We start from the raw sequence: 19,329 nt of genomic DNA on the forward strand, positions 1-19,329 counted from the left end.
TTGAGGACGTCCTGATAACCCACGCACCAATACCTACAGCGCCCTTAATCATCTCTCTCTCGCTCTCTCTCTCTCTCTCTCTCTCTCTCTCTCTCTCTCTCTCTCTCTCTCTCTCTCACTCACTCACTCACTCACTCACTCACTCACTCACTCACTCACTCACTCACTCACTCACTCACTCACTCACTCACTCACTCACTCACTCACTCACACACACACACACACACACACACTCTCTCTCTCACACACAAACTCTCTCTCTCTCTAGTGCAGACACATTGTAGTTTATAGTTGTGTGCTGACTCTGGCATCAAGGAGAAGAGAGGGACAGTAGAGAGAGTGTGTTTCCAGTCATAACTCCCCCTAACCTGTCTACACTATAGGACTAGAAACTATCCTCTCTACACTATATGACTAGAACCTAACCTCTCTACACTATAGGACTATAACCTATCCTCTCTACACTATAGGACTAGAACCTATCCTCTCTACACTATAGGACTAGAACCTATCCTCTCTACACTATAGGACTAGAACCTAACCTCTCTACACTATAGGACTAGAACCTATCCTCTCTACACTATAGGACTAGAACCTATCCTCTCTACACTATAGGACTAGAACCTATCCTCTACACTATAGAACTAGAACCTATCCTCTCTACACTATAGGACTAGAACCTATCCTCTCTACACTATAGGACTAGAACCTATCCTCTCTACACTATAGGACTAGAACCTATCCTCTACACAATAGGACTAGAACCTCTCCTCTCTACACTATAGGACTAGAACCTATCCTCTCTACACTATAGAACTAGAACCTATCCTCTCTACACTATAGGACTAGAACCTATCCTCTCTACACTATAGGACTAGAACCTATCCTCTCTACACTATAGGACTAGAACCTATCCTCTCTACACTATAGGACTAGAACCTATCCTCTACACAATAGGACTAGAAACTATCCTCTCTACACTATAGGACTAGAACCTATCCTCTCTACACTATAGGACTAGAACCTATCCTCTCTACACTATAGGACTAGAACCTATCCTCTCTAAATTATAGGACTAGAACCTCTCTACACTATAGGACTAGAACCTATCCTCTGTACACTATAGGACTAGAACCTATCCTCTCTACACTATAGGACTAGAACATCTCTGCACTATAGGACTAGAACATATCCTCTCTACACAATAGGACTAGAACCTATCCTCTACACAATAGGACTAGAACCTATCCTCTCTACACTATAGGACTAGAACCTATCCTCTCTACACTATAGGACTAGAACCTATCCTCTCTACACTATAGGACTAGAACCTATCCTCTAAATTATAGGACTAGAACCTCTCTACACTATAGGACTAGAACCTATCCTCTCTACACTATAGGACTAGAACCTATCCTCTACACAATAGGACTAGAACCTATCCTCTCTACACTATAGGACTAGAACCTATCCTCTCTAAATTATAGGACTAGAACCTCTCTACACTATAGGACTAGAACCTATCCTCTCTACACTATAGGACTAGAACCTATCCTCTCTACACTATAGGACTAGAACCTATCCTCTCTACACTATAGAACTAGAACCTATCCTCTCTACACTATAGGACTAAAACATATCCTCTCTACACTATAGGACTAGAACCTATCCTCTCTACACTATAGGACTAGAACCTATCCTCTCTACACTATAGGACTAGAACCTATCCTCTCTACACTATAGGACTAGGACCTATCCTCTACACAATAGGACTAGAACCTATCCTCTCTACACTATAGGACTAGAACCTATCCTCTCTACACTATAGGACTATAACCTATCCTCTCTACACTATAGGACTAGAACCTATCCTCTCTACACCATAGGACTAGAACCTATCCTCTAAATTATAGGACTAGAACCTCTCTACACTATAGGACTAGAACCTATCCTCTCTACACTATAGGACTAGAACCTATCCTCTACACAATAGGACTAGAACCTATCCTCTCTACACTATAGGACTAGAACCTATCCTCTCTAAATTATAGGACTAGAACCTCTCTACACTATAGGACTAGAACCTATCCTCTCTACACTATAGGACTAGAACCTATCCTCTCTAAATTATAGGACTAGAACCTCTCTACACTATAGGACTAGAACCTATCCTCTCTATACTATAGGACTAGAACCTATCCTCTCTACATTATAGGGCCATTCTCGAACATACAAGAGGTCTAACATGTTAGGCTATGCTCTTCCTGTGCCTCTACTGAAGCCAAATAGCCATCACATGTTGTAACTACCCTTTATCGCATAGCCTCTACCTGTATACTATAGTGTAGCATATGAGTTCTTATAGCTGGGTTGTAGGTTTACTTAATAATGCTGCCATGCACCTGCTGTGTAGCCAGCCGATTGTGTTCTAATAGGTTGTCTGGTCCCAGCTCCACCTGTGATGTCACTAGCGACTGCAGGGCAATGAGCTGCCTTCTGCACCACCGACCTGAATTACAGTTGTCTCTCTTTTCATTTGTTTTCTTTTCCTCTTTTCACTCCCTCCCTTGCTCATGATTTATTTGTTTTCCTGTAGAAGATGGAGGAGAGAGGGAGAGGGGGAGGGAGGGACAGAGAGGGGGAGGGAGAGGGGAGGGAGAGAGAGAGAGAGAGAGGGAGAGAGAGAGGTGCGACGGAGAGAGAGAAGGGGGAGGGAGGGAGAGGGAGGAGAGGGAGGGGGAGGGAGAGAGATGGGGGGATGGAGGGACGGAGGTGTTTACAGGTGGCAGCCACAGCAACAGAATGTGGAGATTAAATCTCACAGAGGAGAGATGGAGAGAGGGAGGGGTTTACACGGAAGAGACAGAGAGAAATAGGAAAAGAACATAGAGACTGAAAGGGTAACAGGTTGGGTTGAGAGAGGGAGAGAAAAAAAGAAAGAGGAACAAATCTCTGTTCTACGTCTATTCAGAATGAGATCCCATGCGGTCCCATTGATTTCTCTGATGTTAGTCTTTGACCCGAGGTAGAGTTTGTGTTTGTGTTGTTGTGTGTAATCTCTGTGGTGATGTCACAGAGGATGTAGTTGTCACGATCGTCTTGAAAAGGAGTAGACCAATACGCAGCGTGTTGAGCGAACATGATTGACTTTATTACCGTCAGTGATAATAAGCACACTACACAAAACAATAAACGACTCGTGAAGTCCACGGTGACAAAGACCGACAAGGAACAAAAACCCACAACACCCAAGGGACAACATACAGTTTAAATATGGCTCCCAATCAGAGACAACCAGCCGACAGCTGACACTCGTTGCCTCTGATTGGGAGTCACACAGGCAAACATAGAAACAGACAACCTAGAACACCCAAACAAAGAAACAGAACACATAGAATGAACACACCCTGGCTCAACATATAGAGTCCCAGAGCCAGGGTGTGACAGTACCCCCCCCTAAAGGCGCGGACTGCGACCGCGCCTCAACTAAAGCAAAACAGGGGAGGGCTGGGCGGGCATACCTCCTCGGCGGCGGTTCTGCCTCCGGCCTAAACCACCACCCTCCAATGAACCCCCCATAGCGCCCCTGGTCCAGTCTGGCTCCGCTGGCTGGAGCTGACCTGGACGTAGCAGGAGCGGCTAGCTTCAGCTCCGTTGGGGAGCAATAAAGCGGTACCTGATCTGGCACCGATGACCCAGGCACGGGTTGTGCCGGACTGACGACTCGCACCCCTGGCTTGGTGCGAGTGGCAGGAACGGGCCGGGCCGGGCTGGCGACGCGCACCGTAGACTTGGTGCGAGTGGCAGGGACAGGCCGGGCCGGGCTGGCGACGCACCCCGTAGGCTTGGTGCGTGGAGCAGGGACAGGCCGGGCTGGCGACGCACACCGTAGGCTCGGTGCGTGGAGCAGGGACAGGCCGGGCTGGGCTGTCGACGCACACCGTAGGCTTGGTGCGTGGAGCAGGAACAGGCCGGGCAGGGCTGGCGACGCACACCGTAGGTTTGGTGCGTGGAGCAGGGACAGGCCGGGCTGGGCTGTCGACGCACACCGTAGGCTTGGTGCGTGGAGCAGGAACAGGCCGGGCAGGGCTGGCGACGCACACCGTAGGCTTGGTGCGTGGAGCAGGGACAGGCCGGGCTGGGCTGTCGACGCACACCGTAGGCTTGGTGCGTGGAGCAGGAACAGGCCGGGCAGGGGCTGGCGACGCACACCGTAGGTTTGGTGCGTGGAGCAGGGACAGGCCGGGCTGGGCTGTCGACGCACACCGTAGGGTTGGTGCGTGGAGCAGGAACAGGCCGGGCAGGGCTGGCGACGCACACCGTAGGCTTGGTGCGTGGAGCAGGGACAGGCCGGGCTGGGCTGTCGACGCACACCGTAGGCTTGGTGCGTGGAGCAGGAACAGGCCGGGCAGGGCTGGCGACGCACACCGTAGGTTTGGTGCGTGGAGCAGGGACAGGCCGGGCTGGGCTGTCGACGCACACCGTAGGCTTGGTGCGTGGAGCAGGAACAGGCCGGACCGTACTGGGAACACACACCACTGGCCTTAAACGGGGATCAGGAACGGGCCGGACCGGACTGGCAATACGCCTCAGTACCTCTCGCCGTGCCTCTACAACTTCCTTCCCTCCTCTCGCCAATGGCTCCCGTAACCCGGTGGCCTTCTCTCCTCGTCTCCCATTTCGCCCTGTGGCAGCCTCCTGCTGCCCAGTCGCCCATGCCGTGTGCCCCCCCCCTAAAAATGTCTTGGGGTTGCCTCTCGCCTGTCCGACGTTGACCCGTTTGGCGCCGCTGCTCCTCTCCTGCCTGGGTCTCCCCCTTTATCGCCTTCCGGTACCGGACGGCCTCCTCCTCAGTAATCTGCCCCCAACCGAGGAGGACATCCACAAGAGTCACCTCCTGCGTGTGTTCCTGGACACGCTGCTTGGTCCTGGTATGGTGGGTTTTTCTGTCACGATCGTCTTGAAAAGGAGTAGACCAATACGCAGCGTGTTGAGCGAACATGATTGACTTTATTACCGTCAGTGATAATAAGCACACTACACAAAACAATAAACGACTCGTGAAGTCCACGGTGACAAAGACCGACAAGGAACAAAAACCCACAACACCCAAGGGACAACATACAGTTTAAATATGGCTCCCAATCAGAGACAACCAGCCGACAGCTGACACTCGTTGCCTCTGATTGGGAGTCACACAGGCAAACATAGAAACAGACAACCTAGAACACCCAAACAAAGAAACAGAACACATAGAATGAACACACCCTGGCTCAACATATAGAGTCCCAGAGCCAGGGTGTGACAGTAGTGGAGGTATTTCCTTTGTGTATGAGAACAGGACGTAGTGCAAAGATACATAAGGCAGGATTCTATGTATTGATAACATACTCCCTCCCTCCCTCTCTAATATATCACAGTTCCACATCGTAGCAGAATGTTTAAATCTGCAGTCAAAAACTGTTATTTCACCAGAAGGGAATTGTTTTAGACTGTTTAAATGCTTTGAGACCTGACGTCCCTCTGACATCTCTGGGGCTTTCTGATCCAGTTGAGGGGGCACAAAAAGAGTAGAGTGAAGCATTTAGGAGTGCATTTAGCCTGTTTGATTTGTCTCTTGTGTGTGTGTCTCTGTGGGGTGAGAGCGGCTGAGTGATCGACCCCACTGTTCTGAGTCACTGCTGACAAAAGGACCCGTGGAGCGGGCGGCTTTGTCGTGCCTGTCTGAAATGATTACGGTGACGGTGAGACAGGGAGGGGGTCCTTCTGGGTCCTCATTCTACCCGAACCTCACTGTGAAGATGACTGTGGGAGATGGAGAGGTGACAAAGGAGCACTCTGAACAATCAGAGAGGGACAGGAGAGGGAGGGGGAGAGAAAGAAAATGCAGAGAGAGAGAGAGAGAGAGAGAGAGAGAGAGAGAGAGAGAGAGAGAGAGAGAGAGAGAGAGAGAGAGAGAGAGAGAGAGAGAGAGAGAGAGAGAGAGAGAGAGAGAGAGAGAGAGAGAGAGAGAGAGAGAGAGAGAGAGAGAGAGAGAGAGAGAGAGAGAGAGAGAGAGAGAGAGAGAGAGAGAGAGAGAGAGAGAGAGAGAGAGAGAGACTCAAAGCTATGGTCAGAATACCTGACCACTGTGACTGACCCAAACTTAAGGAAAGCTTTGACTATGTACAGACTCAGTGAGCATAGCCTTGCTATTGAGAAAGGCCGCTGTAGGCAGACCATGACCATATTAGAGACACATATTTCCCTCAGATTACTGAGATCCTCAAAGAATTCGAAAACAAACCCAATTTTGATAAACTCCCTTATCTACTGGGTGAAATACCACAGTGTGCCACCATTTGTAAATACAACCCATATTTATGTTAATTTATTTTCCCATTTGTACTTTAACTATTTGCACATTGTTACAACACTGTATATATACATAATTTGACATTTGAAATGTCTTTATTCTTTTGGAACTTCTGAGTGTAATATTTACTGTTAATATGTATTGTTTATTTCACTTTTGTTTACTATCTACTTCACTTGCTTTGGCAATGTTAACATATGTGTCCCATGCCAATAAAGCCCTTAAATTGAAAAAATTGAAATTGAGAGTGAGATCTGCATTGGAGCAGGTGTGTGTGACAGGTTGTCCTTCAGAAGGAGGTGGTGGAGGGGGTCAGAGTAGACAAACTGGACCCCCATCCCTGCCACCTTGTACTGAGTTATAGTATGGCCACTGTGTCCCTGTCTAACCTGGCTGTAGACAGACACTGTCATAGTCTGTGATTTCATGGCCCATTGTCTTGGTGACTACCTGGCGCTCTTCAGAGGAACTCAGTCCCAGAGAGCAATCTTCGCTGTTCCCTGCTTCAAAGGCCTGGAATATGGGCTTCAAGATGGAAGGTGTGAGTGTGCGCGTGTGCGTGTGTGTGTGTGTGTGGGAGGGATCCAGCTGGAATGCAGCAGATGGAATAGATACACAAGAGTAGAGTCGAATTGACGTGTTGAATTCTGGTGCCTCTGCACACCCAAGCTTGTTAATAGCTCTGGTCCAGGGCGTTGAGCCAACGTTTGGATGTTCAAAGTTCCTCCATATTAGCCAGTCCTCCGTAGGTAACCAGCTAGTATATAATTATGTAATTCAGTGAAGGAGGAATGACATGCCGACTACTTACAGTGGGGAAAAAAAGTATTTAGTCAGCCACCAATTGTGCAAGTTCTCCCACTTAAAAAGATGAGAGAGGCCTGTAATTTTCATCATAGGTACACGTCAACTATGACAGACAAAATGAGAAAACAAAATCCAGAAAATCACATTGTAGTATTTTTAATGAATTTATTTGCAAATTATGGTGGAAAATAAGTAGTTGGTCAATAACAAAAGTTTCTCAATACTTTGTTATATACCCTTTGTTGGCAATGACACAGGTCAAACGTTTTCTGTAAGTCTTCACAAGGTTTTCACACACTGTTGCTGGTATTTTGGCGCATTCCTCCATGCAGATCTCCTCTAGAGCAGTGATGTTTTGGGGCTGTCGCTGGCCAACACAGACTTTCAACTCCCTCCAAAGATTTTCTATGGGGTTGAGATCTGGAGACTGGCTAGGCCACTCCAGGACCTTGAAATGCTTCTTACGAAGCCACTCCTTCGTTGCCCGGGCGGTGTGTTTGGGATCATTGTCATGCTGAAAGACCCAGCCACGTTTCATCTTCAATGCCCTTGCTGATGGAAGGAGGTTTTCACTCAAAATCTCACGATACATGGCCCCATTTATTCTTTCCTTTACACGGATCAGTCGTCCTGGTCCCTTTGCAGAAAAACAGCCCCAAAGCATGATGTTTCCACCCCCATGCTTCACAGTAGGTATGGTGTTCTTTGGATGCAACTCAGCATTCTTTGTCCTCCAAACACGACGAGTTGAGTTTTTACCAAAAAGTTCTATTTTGGTTTCATCTGACCATATGACATTCTCCCAATCCTCTTCTGGATCATCCAAATGCACTCTAGCAAACTTCAGACGGGCCTGGATATGTACTGGCTTAAGCAGGGGGACACGTCTGGCACTGCAGGATTTGAGTCCCTGGCGGCGTAGTATGTTGCTGATGGTAGGCTTTGTTACTTTGGTCCCAGCTCTCTGCAGGTCATTCACTAGGTCCCCCCGTGTGGTTCTGGGATTTTTGCTCACCGTTCTTGTGATCATTTTGACCCCACGGGGTGAGATCTTGCGTGGAGCCCCAGATCGAGGGAGATTATCAGTGGTCTTGTATGTCTTCCATTTCCTAATAATTGCTCCCACAGTTGATTTCTTCAAACCAAGCTGCTTACCTATTGCAGATTCAGTCTTCCCAGCCTGGTGCAGGTCTACAATTTTGTTTCTGGTGTCCTTTGACAGCTCTTTGGTCTTGGCCATAGTGGAGTTTGGAGTGTGACTGTTTGAGGTTGTGGACAGGTGTCCTTTATACTGATAACAAGTTCAAACAGGTGCCATTAATACAGGTAACAAGTGGAGGACAGAGGAGCCTCTTAAAGAAGAAGCTTGTTTGTAGGTGACCAAATACTTATTTTCCACCATAATTTGCAAATAAATTCATTAAAAATCCTACAATGTGATTTTCTGGAGAAAAAAAATCTCAATTTGTCTGTCATAGTTGACGTGTACCTATGATGAAAATTACAGGCCTCTCTCATCTTTTTAAGTGGGAGAACTTGCACAATTGGTGGCTGACTAAATACTTTTTTTACCCACTGTATATCCTAAACACATTATAATGCATGTCATTTCATGATGCTCTGATCTTCAAGCCTCCTCCATGTCCACCCCTCTCTCTCGCTCTCTCCCCACCTGCAAAATTTCAGTCGCATCTCACGCCCTACACTTGTCTGTCCATTAGGTTGCCCGGTCTATAGCAAGCTGTTCTATCTGCACTGTTTGGTGGAGTAATTTAATGAGCTAAATGTAGAAATTATGTCGATTTCAAGTAAAAAAAGAAACAGAAAGGAACTTTTTTTGGGGTTCGAACCGGTGTCAGGACTTTATTTTGCTGGTTGGCACAGTGGAATGTAACTAAAACAAGAATTTAGGTTCCAACCCCTGGTTTTCACTGATATATCCCTTAAACAATGTAAAGTACCCTTTGGTCCTTTTATTGCTCACACAATTTCTATTTGGTGCACATTTTAAAAACAATGTAGCTGGGAATCAAAATGGCATGCCTAGATTATAATATTTCACAATGATGCCTTGCGATCTGGAGGGCAGCCTTTTGCATCCCCCCCAATGGTCCAAATGTGGAATCCGTACCCTTACCGATATCATGGACAGTAATGGTTTGAGAACAATTCTAAGATTTGAAAGACACATACACATTACCAGGTAACTCCTTTTTTCTTAGGTCAACTATGCTTCCCTATGGAGTCCCTTGGGAAACCCAACTACCGAACTATCCAATGATGGGATTTATAAATAAATTATCTAGGCTTCCGAAAGGACTAATCTCCATAATATATAAACAACTTTTGGAAAGCTCATATTCTGAGCTAGCCATTAAACAAGTATGGTATACAGACCAACAACCCTTAAAACTGGAACAGAATATGGAAAAATATGACCTTGGCGTCCTGTAATCCCGAACCATCAATTTATTTATTTCAAGTTTGTTCACAGACTGTATTTAAAACCAAATTAACTTTTTACGATGAAATTGGCCCCAACTGTTCACTATGTCCCCTAAATCAGGTAGGCCCTTTTCTTCATATGATGTGGGAGTGCCCTGTAGTTAAATGCTTCTGGGACAAAGTTACAAAAGTCATTTCAAAGAGCATCAATGTACATATTCAATGCTTCGCATCCGCTATGTTACTTAACGAGGATAGCACCTTGAATCTCTGAATCAATCAGACACGATTACTGCTGTTAGGCAGCACTGCCTTAAAAAATATGTTGGCTCTTAGATGGCAGTCACCTCATCGCTCCCAATTCACTAGTGGATACAGTTATTATTAGAAGTTATAACATCAGAATTATCGACAGCGAGAATGAATCATGCTAGTCAAGGAACAATCGAGGTCTGGACAAATATACTTCACCCTTGGATGGAGACATGTTGGCTGGGTGGGGTTGGGGGAAGGGAATGGGATTTTCTTGTTTATTTTCCTTTACATACTAAACTGACTATTTCTTAAACTCTGTAATATGAGTAAAATGAGCATTACTTTGTATTATGTACACTACCAGTCAAAAGTTTGGACACACCTACTTATTCAAGGGTTTTTCTTTATTTTTACTATTTTCTACATTGTAGAATAATAGTGAAGACATCAAAACTATGAAATAACACATATGGAATCATTGTAGTAACCAAAGAAGTGTTAAACAAATCAAAATATATTTTATATTTGAGATTCTTCAAAGTAGCCACCCTTTGCCTTGATGACAGCTTTGCACACTCTTGGCATTCTCTGAACCAGCTTCATGAGATAGTCACCTGGAATGCATTTCAATTAACAGTTGTGCCTTGTTAAAAGTTAATTTGTGGAATGTCTTTCCTTCTTTAATGCGTTTGAGCCAATCAGTTGTGTTGTGACAAGGTAGGGGTGGTATACAGAAGATAGCCCTATTTGGTAAAAGACCAAGTCCATATTATGGCAAGAACAGCTCAAATAAGCAAAGAGAAACGACAGTCCATCATTACTTTAAGACATGATGGTCAGTCAATCCAGAAAATGTCAAGAACTGGCTCTCATGAGGACCGCCACAGGAAAGGAAGACCCAGAGTTACCTCTGCTGCAGAGGATACGTTCATTAGAGTTACCAGCCTCAGAAATTGCAGCCCAAATAAATGCTTCTCAGAGTTCAAGTAACAGACACATCTCAACATCAACTGTTCAGAGGAGACTGTGTGAATCAGGCGTTCATGGTCGAATTGCTGCAAAGAAACCACTACTAAAGGACACCAATAATAAGAAGAGACTTGCTTGGGCCAAGAAACACGAGCAATGGACATTAGACCGGTGGAATACGCCATCCCATCTGGTTTGCTCTTAGTGGGACTATCATTTATTTTTCAACAGGACAATGACCTAACACACCTCCAGGCTGTGTATAAGGGCTATTTGACCAAGAAGGACAGTGATGGAGTGCTGCATCAGATGACCTGGCCTCCACATTCACACAACCTCAACCCAATTGAGATGGTTTGGGATGAGTTGGACCGCAGAGTGAAGGAAAAGCAGCCAACAAGTGCTCAGCATATGTGGGAACTCCTTCAAGACTGTTGGAAAAGCATTCCAGGTGAAGCTGGCTGAGAGAATGCCAAGAGTGTGCAAAGCTGTCATCAAGGCGAAGGGTGCCTACTTTGAAGAATCTCAAATATATATGTTTAACACTTTTTTGGTTACTACATGATTCCATATGTGTTATTTCATAGTTTTGATGTCTTCACTATTATTCTACAATGTAGACAATAGCAAAAATAAAGAAAAACCCTTGAATGAGTAGGTGTGTCCAAACTTTTGACTGGTACTGTATATACATATATATATATATACACAGTGGGGAGAACAAGTATTTGATACACTGCCGATTTTGCAGGTTTTCCTACTTACAAAGCATGTAGAGGTCTGTAATTTTTATCATAGGTACACTTCAACTGTGAGAGACGGAATCTAAAACAAAAATCCAGAAAATCACATTGTATGATTTTTAAGTAATTAATTTGCATTTTATTGCATGACATAAGTATTTGATACATCAGAAAAGCAGAACTTAATATTTGGTACAGAAACCTTTGTTTGCAATTACAGAGGTCATACGTTTCCTGTAGGTCTTGACCAGGTTTGCACACACTGCAGCAGGGATTTTGGCCCACTCCTCCATACAGACCTTCTCCAGATCCTTCAGGTTTCGGGGCTGTCGCTGGGCAATACGGACTTTCAGCTCCCTCCAAAGATGTTCTATTGGGTTCAAGTCTGGAGACTGGCTAGGCCACTCCAGGACCTTGAGATGCTTCTTACGGAGCCACTCCTTAGTTGCCCTGGCTGTGTGTTTTTCGGGTCGTTGTCATGCTGGAAGACCCAGCCACGACCCATCTTCAATGCTCTTACTGAGGGAAGGAGGTTGTTGGCCAAGATCTCGCGATACATGGCCCCCTCCATCCTCCCCTCAATACGGTGCAGTCGTCCTGTCCCCTTTGCAGAAAAGCATCCCCAAAGAATGATGTTTCCACATCCATTCTTCACGGTTAGGATGGTGTTCTTGGGGTTGTACTCATCCTTCTTCTTCCTCCATACATGGCGAGTGGAGTTTAGACCAAAAAACTATACTTTTGTCTCATCAGACCACATGACCTTCTCCCATTCCTCCTCTGGATCATCCAGATGGTCATTGGCAAACTTCAGATGGGCCTGGACATGCGCTGGCTTGAGCAGGGGGACCTTGCGTGCGCTGCAGGATTTTAATCCATGACGGCGTAGTGTGTTACTAATGGTTTTCTTTGAGACTGTGGTCCCAGCTCTCTTCAGGTCATTGACCAGGTCCTGCCGTGTAGTTCTGGGCTGATCCCTCACCTTCCTCATGATGCCCCATGAGGTGAGATCTTGCATGGAGCCCCAGACCAAGGGTGATTGACCGTCATCTTGAACTTCTTCAATTTTCTAATAATTGCGCCAACAGTTGTTGCCTTCTCACCAAGCTGCTTGCCTATTGTCCTGTAGCCCATCCCAGCCTTGTGCAGGTCTACAATTTTATCCCTGATGTCCTTACACAGCTTTCTGGTCTTTGGCCATTGTGGAGAGGTTGGAGTCTGTTTGATTGAGTGTGTGGACAGGTGTCTTTTATACAGGTAACGAGTTCAAACAGGTGCAGTTAATACAGGTAATGATAAAAATTACAGACCTCCACATGCTTTGTAAGTAGGAAAACCTGCAAAATCGGCAGTGTATCAAATACTTGTTCTCCCCACTGTATATATATTTTTATTTTTATTTTGAGTGGGTACAACAGAAATAGATATATGGAAAATAGTAAATGGAAATGTGATAAGAACTAAATATATGAAATTATATGAATTTGAAGATTGGACCTATAACCCATAAAAAAGTATCTCAGTATTACTCTACCAAGCTCAACTCACAGGAAGGGAAGGTAGGCTGTGTGATGAGGTGATTTTGAAGGAGTCAGGTGCAGGAGGGTAAATCACAGCATAACAGGATTTATTCTGAACCACAGAGTTACGCAGTAATGCGTAAAAACACTCCAGTGCGCAAAACAGGCGCACTACAAAATACACGGAGCTCCACCGAGCTTCTCTCTCCTCCACAATAAACAATCACACACAAAGACAAGGGGGCAGAGGGAACACTTATACAGGTACTTATGAGGGGATATGAACCAGGTGTGTGTAATAAACAAGACAAAACAAATGGAATGATGAGATGAGGAGCGGCAGTGGCTAGAAGGCCGGTGACGACGAACACTGAAGCCTGCCCGAACAAGGAGAGGAGGCAGCCTCGGAGGAAGTCGTGTGTAAGTGTGTGCGTGTGTGCATGAAAGAGTGTGTGCATAATCAAAAGTTGCAGCCGTTTTTTGGCCCAGTTTTAGTAGGAGCTACAGCAGAGGGGGTTGATTACCATACAAACCCAGTGGCTGATGGGAAAACACTTCCTCTAGTGACCCAGATTCTCTAGGTTGGGAAAGTGTGTGTCTGTGTGTGTGTGTGTGTCTCTGATCTTGTGTATATGTGTGTGTGTGTTACATTTGTATCCTTTAGCATCCAGCTGAATGGATTCCTACAGCATTGCTGCAGTATGTAGCAGTATGTCTGCTAGCTGATTGATCAGTGTGCTGTTGGAATGTTAATGTTCTTGGGCCTTCTGGAATATGAATACCTTCTCAATCTGACTGTCTGACATGCCAAGGATGATGGTGTTTGATTGGCTCGCTCGGTATGAGGCGTTTCAGGTTTATTATTAAACTGTCAATTAGTTCTCATCATCCTAGAGACCGTGTCAATCATGCTGAGACACACACATCCTGACAGAGAGTGAGTCAGTTGTTATATATTGGCCGAAATACCTTGTTAGTGGCAAGGCTGTGTAAGAGAGGATGGGAGAGCAAACAAGGATTTGAAATCACAGATCTGAGCCAGCATCAACAGTTAGTTATCAGCACCATTCACTTATAATAAAGGCTTAGTATAGCCACTGTTTCCTGGCACAGTGGATTTTTAGCCATTTAAATAGAGCAGGGGAAAAACACTGTTGTGTGACTAATGTAGCATCTTCTATCCTTCTTTACCCCCCTATCTATGTATGGGTAAATAGAGAGAGACTCCCAGGTGGCCTGTCACAGCAGCACATTTTTTGGCGTTAAGCTTCAAGACAAGATGAGATCTGGGGTGTGTGTGTGTGTGTGTGTGTGTGTGTGTGTGTGTGCGCAAGCTTGCGTGTGCATGTGAGAGTGTATGTGTGTGTCCCTGGTGACAGTGCTGGGTCTGATGTTATTGTCTCACCTGGGTACACCTGTCATATACTGGCTCAGGTGGAGCTCTGGCAGAATGAATGTGTTACCATCCATCATCACACACATCATTTTCTCTCTCTCTCTCTCTCTCTCTCTCTCTCTCTCTCTCTCTCTCTCTCTCTCTCTCAATTTAAGGGCTTTATTGGCATGGGAAACGTATGTTAACATTGCCAAAGCAATTGAAGTAGATAGTAAACAAAAGTGAAATAAACAATAAATATTAACAGTAAACATTACACTCAGAAGATCCAAAAGAATAAAGACATTTCAAATGTCATATTATGTATATATACAGTGTTGTAACAATGTGCAAATAGTTAAAGTACAAATGGGAAAATAAATAAACATAAATATGGGTTGTATTTACAATGGTGTTTGTTCTTCACTGGTTGCCCTTTTCTTGTGGCAACAGGTCACAAATCTTGCAGCTGTGATGGCACACTGTGGTTTATCAAAATTGGGTTTGTTTTCGAATTCTTTGTGGATCGCTGTAATCTGAGGGAAATATGTGTCTCTAATATGGTCATACATTTGGCAGGAGGTTAGGAAGTGCAGCTCAGTTTCCACCTCATGTTGTGGGCAGTGTGCACATAGCCTGTCTTCTCTTGAGAGCCAGGTCTGCCTACGGCGGCCTTTCTCAATAGCAAGGCTATGTTCACTGAGTCTGTACATAGTCAAAGCTTTCCTTAAGTTTGGGTCAGTCACAGTGGTCAGGTATTCTGCCACTGTGTACTCTCTGTTTAGGGCCAAATAGCATTCTAGTTTGCTCAGTTTTTTTTGTTTGTTCTTTCCAATGTGTCAAGTAATTCTCTTTTTGTTTTCTCATGATTTGGTTGGGTCTAATTGTGTTGTTGTTGTTGTTGTTGTTGTTGTTGTTGTTGTTGTTGTCCTGGGGCTCTATGGGGTCTGTTTGTCTCTCTCTCTCTCTCTTTTACACAGACACACTCCCACTCTCTTTACCTGTCAAGCCTATTTGCTTATCTTGTAGTTCTATCAAATCAAATCAAATTGTATTGGTCGCATACACATATTTAGCAGATGTTATTGTGGGTGTAGTGAAATGCTTGTGTTCCTAGCTCCAACAGTGCAGTAATGTCTTCTAGTGATCAATGAGAGATTGTATCACTCAAACACACACACACACACAAACACACACAGAGCATGCAGTAAGATGGTGTGTCAGCTTGTGTTCCTATAGCAACAGGGAGGACAATAGAACACAGCTGCTCCTGTGTTGTGTGGTGTTGCTCTGTGGTCAAGGAGAAGAAAATATTGGTTTAGTCAACATTGTGCTGACGTCATTTCACCCAACTATCAAACAGAATCATGTTGCATCAATGTGGCTTTAAAATATAATACATTCATTTTTATTAAATTGACAGCGTGAGATTGGCATTTCTCTGCCTTCCTGCCAGGGTTGGGCTCAATTCACAATTGAATTGAGAATGCCTCATAAATTCCAGTTAAATTCTTGAATTTGAATTGAATTTGAATTGAAGTAGTAAACAGGATACAGAATTGCAATTCTAATTTGAATTAAAGGAAATATAATAGAATTCTGTGAAATGCAAATGCCTCTTCTATTCTATATTAGGTGTAGTCTATACAAATATACATCTTGTACAGAAAACATCAAACATGTCGTAATATACATGCATATAAAAAATTGTTGAAACAAACTCTTAAAATGAATGATCAAGGAAAAGAAAACCTGTATGCAAATATTTAAAGTTATTATATTTCACGAATCACTTACCTTTTGTTCACTATGGCGAAAATACTGCATTTCTCAGAATGCATTAGTTTAACCTTGACGTTGACCCTGAGGCCTTCAAAAAGATGCCAACCAAATGAAATGGTTGGTGGAAATATAATTGGCTATTCTAAGCACTAAGGTTAAAAGAGAATGTGAACATTGTTTCCAGAGAAAAGTGGAATTTCTTTGAATTGCACTGAATTAAATTCTACTTCCTGTCACTCAAACTCAAATAAAAATGTGGCCAATTCAATTTGAATTTCATCTCATGAGTTGAATGGGAGTCAATTCCATTATTCTGATTTGAGCCCAACCCTGCTTCCTGCTAACACTGGTGTGTGTGTGTGTGTGTGTGTGTCTAGTTTGCAGTGATGGGGACCTGCATAGCCTAGCATCCAGACTGAAGGACTGGTTTGGAGTTCTCCACCTCGACGCCAACCGAGACCTCAAATCCTCCGCCAACTCTGATTCAGCGGCAGGACGTGAGTCACACCATTATCTCTGTGTATATGTGGGTGTGTAATTTTTAAATTTTTAATTGCACTGCCATTTGAAAGTCCGTTGTTCTTTTCAGTTCTAATGAGGACTGTAGATGATGAGGACAGTGCTCCTCTGTGCTCTACTAAATGTCAACGTGTCTCACACTTCAACAGTACAAACTCTCTCCAAGCACTTTACTCAGGTTTTGGACTGAAAAGCCCGAAGACAAGAGTCACTGACTGAAGCAAAGACAAGAGGCCCTGACTGAAGCCAAGACACGAGGCCCTGACTGAAGCCAAGACACGAGGCCCTGACTGAAGCCAAGACACGAGGCCCTGACTGAAGCCAAGACACGAGGCCCTGACTGAAGCCAAGACAAGAGGCCCTGACTGAAGCCAAGACAAGAGGCCCTGACTGAAGCCAAGACAAGAGGCCCTGACTGAAGCCAAGACAAGAGGCCCTGACTGAAGCCAAGACAAGAGGCCCTGACTGAAGCCAAGACAAGAGGCCCTGAAAGTACCCCCTCAAATACAACCACAGAGTTTCTAAACCCAGAGGCCCAACATCGCGATACTTCCGGAAACGCTTCGTGAAGCATACTCGACAGACCAGACAGGGGTTTGGGAAGTCAATGGCAGAAGTAAAAAATATTATTTAGTTGTTCATTTTCTCAAAATCTAAAGGCACAACGTAGATGTCTTAAGTAGCTGAACAAGTTATTACTCCAACCTCGTGAAAGTGACAAACTGAAAGAGACAAACTGAAAGTGACAAACTGACACGTTTTCATTTTCGTCAAAATCAACTTTATATTTCAGGAGTGCCTTTGATTTGACGGCCTGCACATGCGCAGTTCGGTGCGAGACGATCTTTCAATCCGATGATGTGTTTAGCTAGCCAACATCACCATGACATCACCTAAAAGCATGATCGGGGAAGCAGTTTCTAGGAATCTTCATACTGTACTGTCTTTGCTAAAACAGACACACACACACACACTAACACACAAACACACACACACACAAATGTCCTAAAACACCCTCCCCCCACCCCCCCACATACACACACCTCCCGCTAATCTCCCCCTCTCCCCTCTCCCAGGTTTTGACACCAGTATCTTGCCCATCTGTAAGGACTCTCTGGGTTGGATGTTCAACAAGCTGGACATGAACTATGACCTCCTGCTGGACCAATCAGAGCTCAGTGCCATCTACCTGGACAAGTATGAGCTGTGTATGAAGCCCCTGTTCAACTCCTGCGACTCCTTCAAGGACGGGAAACTGTCCAACAACGAGTGGTGCTACTGCTTCCAGAAACCTGACGGTGAGAGAGATGGAGGGGTGAAGGGAGGGCGGTAAAAAGGAAGGGATTGAGAGGGCATGGAGGGCATGGAGGGAGGAGGGATGGGAGAAGTACAGAGAGCAAAAAAAGAAAGAGAGAGGTGTGTGTGATGGAGAAAGTTCATTTGAACTGTTCTGTATTTAACACTAGTCTGTATGTCTTTCTCCAGGTCTGCCCTGCCAGAATGAGATGAACAGGAGTCAGACCCAGGGTCGGCGCAACACTGTCATGGGTCAGTCTGCTGGAGTGACAGCTGTCAGTCACTCCTCTGCAAAATGACAGTTTTTAGTGGGATGCACTAACACTGCATATGGAAATGAAGCTACATATTTAGCCGCAATACATCATCCAGCTGACAACAACACAAAAGATCAATAGCACGCACACACACACACCCTGACATTTTATCGAAAAGTCCCCCACCCCTAACCCCTTCAAACCCTCAGCCAAACGGTCATCAATAATCGTGTGTAATAGTGTTATAACTCACGACAAAACACACTTTGAGAAATGGTCTTTCACTGGGTCACAAAAAAATGTAAAAAGAGGTTAACGGGTTTGTGTGTGTGTGTGTGTGTGTGTGAGTGCTGTTATTGAAAGTGCCTGGTCCCCTTTAAGCAGGATGTATGACTGTTGTCAGAGCCTAGGCTCTAGTAATTGATTGTTTGCCTCAGCCTCTGCATACACAAAACCTACAGGGACATGACCATGATCACATTGGAGATGGAGTGGGTTTTTAGTAAATATGGTTATATTACAGGATTGTTTAGAATGTATTTTACTTATCTCTCTCTCATTCTCTCTCTTCATCCCTCCCTCCCTCTCTCTCTAGGGGTCTATATTCCACGCTGTTCTGAGGAGGGTTACTTTAAGCCAACCCAGTGTCGTGGTAGTACTGGACAGTGTTGGTGTGTAGACAAATACGGCAACGAGATCGCCGGCTCCAGAAAACAGGGCAACCCCACCTGTGGTAAGACCAATAACAGTCAACCCCCCCCCCCCCACCCCCACACACACATAACCAACACACAATCATGTACACATGCATATATACTGTATGTACCAGAGCTTGAAATGCTAAATCATTTGAAATACTTTATCTGTGTGGGATTGAGCTTGCCTAGCTCAATGGACCAATAGAATAGCACCAAAACTGCAGATCACGCCGATCTGTCACTCCAGGCAAGCTACAGCAAGTATTTCAAAGATTTCACATAGTATCTGAACCCGACATAAAATTACT

The 19,329-nt window shown here is 44.9% G+C and overlaps 1 protein-coding gene across 4 annotated transcripts in view; it reads left to right on the top strand.

Annotated features, from left to right (window-relative positions):
- The window catches only part of LOC121532656 (testican-1), a 290,839-nt gene that overhangs the window by 268,934 nt on the left and 2,576 nt on the right, over positions 1 to 19,329 (top strand). For all 4 annotated transcript variants that reach the window (XM_041838443.1, XM_041838454.1, XM_041838446.1 and 1 more), the window contains 4 exons: positions 16,629 to 16,748; positions 17,847 to 18,068; positions 18,256 to 18,318; positions 18,919 to 19,056. In XM_041838443.1, the coding sequence (XP_041694377.1) occupies positions 16,629 to 16,748; positions 17,847 to 18,068; positions 18,256 to 18,318; positions 18,919 to 19,056 (543 nt within the window). The remainder of the gene's footprint in view (positions 1 to 16,628; positions 16,749 to 17,846; positions 18,069 to 18,255; positions 18,319 to 18,918; positions 19,057 to 19,329) is intronic.

The sequence above is a fragment of the Coregonus clupeaformis genome, chromosome 2 (genome assembly GCF_020615455.1).
Source record: "Coregonus clupeaformis isolate EN_2021a chromosome 2, ASM2061545v1, whole genome shotgun sequence".
Taxonomy (NCBI): domain Eukaryota; kingdom Metazoa; phylum Chordata; class Actinopteri; order Salmoniformes; family Salmonidae; genus Coregonus; species Coregonus clupeaformis.